Raw genomic sequence first — 9,276 nt, 5'->3', positions numbered from 1 at the left:
GATTAAATAGAAAATAAATAAATATTCATAACAAAGCCAATGCAGTGCCAGATGTTACTGTTAGTTGCTCTCAGAATACCACTATCCCCAAAGACCATTCACTCTGACAGACAACAGGGGTGAATACACACATGCACGAACGCACGTACGCGTACACACACACACACACACACACACACACACACACACACACACACACACACACACACACACACACACGAACAGCACAAAACGAACAGCACATAATCCATCAAAGCTGACTTCTCTACTACCCAGTGACCAAAAAAATTTCACTGGGTACATTGTGACAACTCCCAGTGAGGTGACCCCCGTCAAATGTTTGTGCTTAGATACATATCTTTGAAAAAGGTGACCACCTCGTTATCTATTTATGATAGATAAGACTGTTCCTCTGATAACATAAACACTAAGTAACTCACTGAAAAGACATTCAAAATGTCAAATTCACATTGGTATCAGAGGGGAAAAGGATCTGGTCAGCTCATTTACTGACTTATGGGAGATGCTGTTTTTGTTCCATTTTTCATGACAAATGTGTTTTCAGTCTGTATTAATACAATAACATACATGTAAAATAGAAAGTATTAATTCATTTGCCTGGAGATAATAAAAAGACTTCCTGGTACTCATATATAGATAAATGCCTATGGCACTTACATGGAACTCAAAATATTAAATATCATGGTGAGGCAGCTTAGTTTTACTAATTAGCAGAAGAGAACAAACTAATCACCGCTATTTAATTACATCTTTTTACTAGCCAATTAAGTCTGACCTAACAGAGGTTAAGCATGTCTGTTGAATGCATTTCAGTAGTAGGCATGCAGTTTTTTGTGATCCTCTACTGATCCCAGAAGACACATTTTCTCTCTGTTTGTCCAATTCCATAAGGGGATCAGAGGCCAGACTCAGTTACAGAACAACACCTCTGGAGGTGTCAGTGTCTTGCTCAAGGACACTTAAACAGGGCAGATCCCATTATGCTATATGATAGCGTGCAGCCCTTATTAACAGTTTCCATAATAATCTTGCTACATGCAATCGATTATTGATACATGATGCGATTCACATAAATGCCGTCATATCAAGCATAATTACTCATATCAGTATGAGCTGGACTGCCCTGGTATTGATGTTATATTCCCATCTGCACTAATTAGACCTTTCTGTGCACAGAATACACTGTATGAGAAATGCAACACTGGCGAAAATCATTCCCTGTGTGAAGTAAAGGACAGAGAGGTTTGAAAATTGGGCGCAGCAAATACTGTAGAGGGCGGGGGGAAATTTGTAGTGCAAACATGTACTGTTAAAATTGTAGCTCCAACAATCTATTTCATGGTCTCTGAATGGCAGCGTTGATTCAGCACCACGGACAGTGACACAAGGCAGCTCTGGATCCTGAGGTTTGAGCTGACATCATTTCAAACTACAGCGTTTCACTCTCTCCTTCTTTTCCTCTCCGTCTATCTATTGTCTTTGTGTAGGAGGGAGAGAGAAAGAGGGGCAGGTTTGTTTTGAAATAGTGCAATACTCCAAAGGCTGCTGTGTGGCGTTCCAGCATGCTGCTCTCTTTTTAATTATTCACCCAAATATGCCTTTGATCCGAGCACCTGACCAGGCTTCCATTTTCTTTCCAAATCGTCCTTTTAAATGAAAGCAGTTGAGGTTAGATGAATACGCTTGATATTTGAAAAAGTACCAGTGAGCTTAGAAAATTCCTACTACAATGCTGATGACAAATACGTGCAGAGATCATAACACTTGTAAAGACTTGGAACATATGTGAAAAAGGATTATAGTCTTTGATGACACATGAGTAACAATTTCAAACAACTGAATCCTCAACAGTTTAGTGATACAAATGTTTCCCTTCCAGAGTTTTGAAATGAAATTCATATCAGGGTAGAATGCTCCCTGAACAAGATGACCTACACTATTTTCAAGCTCTATGTTAGCAACAGTTTCTTCTGCAGAAGAGTCCTTGAGCAGAGAACTGAATCTGATGCTCTTTCTGGACTAAATCTCTGACCCTCGAGAGCCATTGTTTATCAGCTGACCTTGCACTCTGACTTCTCCAGAGGTCAAAAATACCCCCATGTGGGGGTAGGTGTAGAGATCTGTTTGTTATATGACCTTTGGGTTTTTTATTTAAATGTTTTATGTCTGCTCTGTTGTAGACTCTGCTGTTAGTCTTTTGTTTTTTTTGTTTTATGTATTGTAGTCTGAGTGTGTGTGAGCATTGATTCATAGCACTTGCTAGAATTGATTTATTTTGTATATTTATAGATATTTATCATAGACAATTCTCAATTATGTTAATTGTAAATCTGTTTAGTACAATAACTACTGATTTTTATTTTTATTTTTTGGTAAACTTTAAGAGCTCTAACATGGCTATAACATGAAGAACATACTGTATAGTACATCAGACCAGTAGAACACAGAACCACAGAGCAGTGGTTCTCAGTCCTCAGGAATCTGAGCACTGTTGGTTTTCTACCCTCCCAGGTAGTTAATAGCATTCATCTGGCGTCCCAGGTGTAAAATAGTCCCTGTTAGATGGTTAGAATGAAAATCAGCAGGACCCTGGCTCCTGAGGACCAGGATTGAGAACTGCTGCCGTAGAAAACATTTCTACAAGGCTTCACAGCAGTGTCTTTCATGACTGGTCCCCAGGACATACAGCCCTGCTGGTTTTCTTTCTAAACATGGACTTTTTTTACTCCCAGTATGCTAGATGAATGCAATTATTTACCCGAGAGGATAAAAAACAGCAGCACACCTGGGTCCAGCAGACCAGAAGACGTTTTATGAGGACGGGACTCCTTGGTAACATGTTCTATACATTAAAAAATCCATCCATCGCACAGATTGGAGAGCAATTTGAGAATCATGAAAAATTAGAAATCAGCAGAAATAAAACAGAATTTCTTTAGAAGCACTGTTTTAAGTTCTGATTTGCCAGGTTATGTGTTATTATTTTCAATAAGTATTAAAAGTGGCCTATTACAAAGCTTCCATTCCTAAAACAAAACTAAATGACCTGAGATAGGCAGGAGTAGTAACACAAATGCTGCCTTTGCACCATTTAATGTCCCAGGCTTTCCACTCTACACAAATGTTTGCATTCTTACTCTGCCCTGTGGGGCCGTCAGCCATCGCGCTCTCTCATTGGCCTGTCCCGCGCTCATTATGCAAATTAGATGGTGGGCGGGGCCTGTTCTTAAGAGTGCGATTTGACGTCATGGGCAGAGTGGCAGCTGATGGGATGGTGGGGGGGCTTTAAAAAATGAAAACATAAAGCATAAGAGAAAATAAATAAGGCTGATTCCAAACAAGGGGACTCAGGCTGTAGAGAAAAAGCAGAGAGGAGAGAGTAGGGAGGGAAAAACCGGAGGAGGAGTGGGGAGAGAGGAAGATATAACGGAGGGGGGGGAGTGTGCACTGTGCAGTTGACTACTGAGAGAGAGAGGGAGAAGGAGAGAGAGAGAGAGAGAGAGAGAGAGAGAGAGAGTGAGAGAGAGAGAGAGAGAGAGAGAGAGAGAGAGGGAGCAGCCCGCCGGCCCATTGAGGAAAGATGGCTACAGTCACTGCAAACGGAGTGCAGCAAGAGAATGGATTCAGCACCACGAACAGCGCCGGCAGGATGAACGGGCTTACCATCGGCCAGAACACCATTCCAATGAAGGACCACGACGCCATCAAGCTTTTCATCGGGCAGATTCCCAGAAACCTGGAGGAAAAAGACCTGAAACCCCTGTTTGAGGAATTCGGAAAGATATACGAACTCACTGTACTGAAAGACAGGTTTACGGGAATGCATAAAGGTTGGTTTTTTTTTTTTGGCATCTTTACTTTTGCGCTCCTTTATAATAAAAAGAAGAGAAAGGCATAAAGGAATCAAAGAATGTCCCAATTCAGTTTTGGGGCAGACAGCATGAAAAGTGTGTTAATTAGCAGATGTTTGGGACAGAGTGGGATCCCTGTAGCGCCTTTACACACGCACGCGCGCACACACACACACACACACTCTGTCACACACGCGCGCGCGCGCACACACACACACACACACACTCTGTCACACACACGCGCGCGCACACACTGACACACACACACACACACACATGAGGCGTGAGAGGCAGAACACGTGGAAGTGAATGGCTTGCAAGTGCAGGGTTAATTGTTACCGCGTCCAGCCAATCCACGTGAATACTACAGCTGAAAAAGCCTTTGTGTGTTTACATTGACTATCATGTGCTGAGCATCCCAGTTAAGGGGGCGGGACAGGCAAGCGCTGGGTGCTGTGTTATTTCTGCAGCTGCAGAAATTTCTTCACAACTACAAAAAAAGGGGGGAGAAAAAAAAGAAAAAGAAAAAAACTCTCCACTGTTCTCCATCACAGAGTCCATTTGCAGCGTATTGTCAGAGAGAAATAAATGCTTTCAGGGGAACGGAAAATACAAACCATTATGAGGCAATCAGCATCGGCGATTAAGGTGGTGCTGGCATGCCGCTTTGACCTTTCAGCGGGCTAATATTTAGACCACTTTTCAGACGTCACTAGATGTGGAAAATACTATTTACATGGCAGCTGTACTGTAATGCTGCTCCGTGGGCGGGTTGCAGTCAGGAAATACAAAGCAGGATAATAGTAGAGGCTGAGATCCAGCATGCACCGTCTTCTGGCTTGTTCTGTGTTCACTCCTGTCCCGCCATTGTCCAAAACCACCGGGACTAGTCAGTATTCACTTAGTAATTAGTCAGACAGGCCCACAGATTATCAGGGACTGATCAATTCTAATGATAGTTATAATAATGAATGCCAGAGGACATTATAGTGTGGGTTGGAAGGTGTTTTAGTTACCAAGAAAAGTCTGAATTAGACGCAATTTAAGTGCTTTATGCACTCTTACTATTATATTTTAAGTTTAATGTAGAAACAACTACAGTAGAATAACAAGTATTTAAATGTAATTATAATGACACATTAGTCTTTATTCCTACTTGCATTGGGATGTTTCACCTGTTATTTATTACAAGCCTTCAATTGCACTATTGTTTCCATTAGTCTTTTATTTTACTTTATTGTGGTTAAGTGAAATCTAATAATTATTAAAATACAATGAAAAGTTGTTGTTATTAGTATCACCATTATTACTGATTTTCAGTCCTTTTTGATAGTCTTACTTGAATTTCATGGGACTAGAATTCAGGTCACAGTGCCAGCACTATCAATGGTATCATAAGCTGGTTTCTTTTTTTATTATCAGCAAGGCAGTGCTGATTTAAAAATAAATAAATAAATAAAAATAATATGACACTGCTAGTGCTGATTGTGATTGACACTATTTTTGACTGGTTGTTAATTTTGTCCTAATCTTATATTTAATTTCAAATCATACGCGTGCGCACACACACACTTCACACATACACACAGGCATCAGTAGCATTGAATTGACAATCAGTTCACTCTCAGTAAAAAAATAATCTATTCACAAGGCAGGCAGATTATGTATGATATGTAAGTCAGTGGCTACAGTTCATGATCTTATTGATCAGCACATGGTCAAGTGCTCTTGTGGGAGAAGTGAGTGTGGGCTCAGCATTGCTTTCCTGTGCGTGCAGCCCTGAAGGTCTTCATGCGCCACCTGTTCCTCCAGCCATCAGTCGCTGGTGCTCAACCTGCTCCTCCCCTGTCCAGTGTTCCACTTTGGAGCCCGATGATCGATTAAAACAATATTTCTGATGTTCGTGTTGTTTACGCCTGTCCTCGACCATCCCTGAATGTCAACACTCTGGAGGGTGGTTGCCTCGGGAAGGATAATCCTGTTCCAAAGCCAGACTGTATGCCCGTTCAAATCATCCTCCACCAAGGCCACTCTGATGTATGCATTATGCCCACTTCATCCCGCATGACATTCAAAGTCACTTTGGGAGCACAGGCGTGCACTTTTAATACGATTTCACCAATGCATTATATGGATGAGTTTTTCTTATTGGCCACTCACCTAAAGCATATTCATGCCTCCTGCTGTGTCTACGCGTGATACCTGTAGACTGAAGCAAGAAAGAACAAGAGTAAGAAAATGGGATTAGCGTCGTTAACAGAGCCGAAGTAGATATAGTGTATCATCAGCTATGTCACTCAAGGAGAGTAGTTTAAAACACTGACTGAACTCCCATTCTGAAACAGAGAAAAGCTTTTGTAGGGGAATTGAAGGTAACATTACTAACTTAGTTACCTGCATAAGTTCTTTAAAAAAAAGTTTGTGCAGTCTTAATTCTGTTGTGAACAAACATTAAGGTCAGCACAACAGTCTTCCATATAATCATATTTCTAACTTTTAAATTAAATTACAATAAAGCATGTCGTAATATCAAGTTGTGCACAAGTAAAAAGCAAGCATACTAAATATAATAATAATAATAATAATAATAATAATAATAATAATAATAATAAAACTGTAAAGCATCAGCAATTGCATTCAGTCTTATTATAATGTTTAACGTTACCTTCCTCTTTCACCTGCAAATGTTACTTATGATATACAGTAAAACCTATAAAATCTAAAACTCCACAGTGAAGTTTATAGTGGTATAAAACTTAACTTTTCTAGACATGTTTGCTTCTATATGTTCCCTTTATTTTCAAACTAATACTTTTTTTAGTTTTAGATTTTACAGGAAGACATTCAGCCATATAGCTGCATAGTTGTGGAATAGTTTCATTGTGGATAGTGGGGCATAACTTTTAACAATTCCCATTTGGATTGCAGCTTCACACTCTCCATCCTCAAAGTCTACTATAGAGTTTTCTGCCATGTTGGTTATTTAGCACGTACACACCACCTGCCTCAGCACTCTGGGATGTCCATCACATACATAGTTAATGGAAGATTTTGAAACACTGAAATGGTTCTCAGTTTGATGGTGAGCCATCACACTGATACAATAATAAAACATATTTGTCCAAACACATACCAGTAAGTGTTGGAATGAAATCATCCACTGGGCTGTAGTTGCATAGCTGAAGATGATATGCGACTCATCTAAGGGACTTCATCAGTTCTACAGGCTGCTGGGGAGGCCTGAATGCCTAAACCTCTGTGGGTTGCTCACACCATCGCTTGAGGGTAGTTGAGAGATGTTAAGGTCACATGACAGACTCGCCACCCCTTTGATGATGAAACATCTTCATCTCTACAGCTACAGAACAGTGAATAGTTTTATTTCAACCTGATGTTGTACTTTCTGGATGAATGGGATTAATTTACACAGACAAGTGTTAGCCGTGTAACTATCATCAACAATGTAATAGCATAGCTTTTAGAGTAATTTCCTTCACATCTGTACAATCTAAGGTTTTGCAATAATCTTTGGTCCACATTATATGTGTTGCATAGTGCTTTAAAAAGTAATTTGTGTTCTATTTGGCGCACAAAAATGCATAATATGCCAATGGATAGTGGCAAGCTATTATGTCAAAAGCCCGGGAGGCACCCAATGTTGTAATATAACCACAAATTCAATCCACATTTTTATCATAAACAGTAACACAAACATTTTTCACAGCACAGGAGTGGGGGAGGATATAATCAGCTTGGCTCCATGATCCCCAAAACATAAAGTTCATAAAGATTTAGTGTCGTGCCATGAATTTGGTTTGACTGCTACTTTGAAATCCTTCTTTGAGCTCAGTATGTGGTTGAGAAAGATTTGATTTGTTTCAGATAGATGATGTATATGGCTGTTGGCATCAGTTAGTAAACCATAGCTAATGGATGATTTGCAGCTCTACCTTTTTCACAACCCGAGTCCTGTGACACAGAATTGCACCATAATTATGGATTTAAGGGCAGATCAAAATATGTCATGTTTGCTCATGACTAATTCATGTGGATTGTACTGCATCAGTTTGAACAGATGTTTTGTGCTTTGTGAATTCTTACTTTGGGCATTTAGGGTATCTCCAGGGACTTCAGTGTGTGAATGTAGCTGTGTTTTTTTTTCATCTGTTTCTTTTAATGGATGATTATATCCTGCCTCATAGTTGTTAGGCACTGTTGCCTTTTTTTTTTTTTTTTTTTTTGAGAATATTTTAAAATTATTTTTTAAACATAAATAGACATGGGACAAAGAATATAAAAGTAAAACAAATACAATACAGCCCGAACCATAACATATTATCCCCTTAACCCCACCTACACCAACCTTCCCCTCAGACTCCTCCGGGCAAAACAATACAAACTGCTGGTAACAAATAGTAAGAATTCATAGCACATTAACAATTCATACTGAGAGTTCATACCAGAAAGTAGTCAACTAACATAGAAACACAAGATAAGAAGAGAAAGACAAAGGACAAGACAAATAGAAAACAAAAAGATAACAAAACAAATAAACAAAAAAAAAACTAATTTCTGCCCCCATGATGTTTCTTCCCTTTTAAGAAACTGTACTAAGGGAACCCATGCTGTATTTCCTTTAAATGTCACTTGTTTGTTTAACAGTATATATGTAATTTTTTCTATACATACAAGATGCCATCTTCTTAATCCACTTACCTATAGATGGTTTATTTCTACTTTCCAGTTAAGGGCTATCAGCCTCATTGCTTGCAAAATGCACATGTTGATAAGCACATAATGGCCCTTTTTATATTTAAATCTTTAGGGTAATGATATGATAAATGATAAATACTCTAGGTTCAAAGGGGAGGTAGGTGTACTGAAAACAACTGTGCAATAGTATGATGTACATCTTTCCAGAAAGTCCTTATCTATGTTCCCATAAGCAATGAAGAAGTGTTCCTTTGACATCATTATATTGAGTACAAGTATCTGGGATACTACTGTCAAATTTGTGAATTTTGACAGGTGTTACATATGTACGCTTCAGCCATTTGACCTGAATTAATTTAAGGTGACTATTTATTGAATGTGTCTTTATTTCCTCATATATTTTCTTCCAATCGTCGATGTTAAATCTTTTCTCCATACCTGTAAAGTTTTCTCTGAGGACACTTGAGATCCTTTGACTAGAAAATCATAAAGGGATGAAATCAGTCCTCTGCTTTAATAATTTTTTTAGTCTAATTTCTTCCAAGGAGGAGAGGGCAGGACATTCATATATTTGTTTTTGAGCTATTGGACCCCACTGTATATAAAATTTCATATTTGAAGGAATTTTAAAAAGTCTTTGCTTTGTAAATCAAATTTAGCTGACAGTTCTTGAAAGGACATAAGATTCACC

General features: G+C 39.1%; 1 protein-coding gene across 1 annotated transcript in view; it reads left to right on the top strand.

The window, feature by feature from the left end:
* Positions 1-3,116: 3,116 nt before the first annotated feature.
* The window catches only part of celf6 (CUGBP Elav-like family member 6), a 145,584-nt gene continuing 139,424 nt past the window's right edge, over positions 3,117-9,276 (top strand). Inside the window, exon 1 of the mRNA XM_044333128.1 lies at positions 3,117-3,851. Coding sequence (XP_044189063.1) covers positions 3,602-3,851 — 250 coding nt within the window. The 5' untranslated portion in view covers positions 3,117-3,601. The remainder of the gene's footprint in view (positions 3,852-9,276) is intronic.

The sequence above is a fragment of the Thunnus albacares genome, chromosome 1 (genome assembly GCF_914725855.1).
Source record: "Thunnus albacares chromosome 1, fThuAlb1.1, whole genome shotgun sequence".
NCBI lineage: Eukaryota > Metazoa > Chordata > Actinopteri > Scombriformes > Scombridae > Thunnus > Thunnus albacares.
This window is presented reverse-complemented; position numbering and strand designations above follow the sequence as displayed.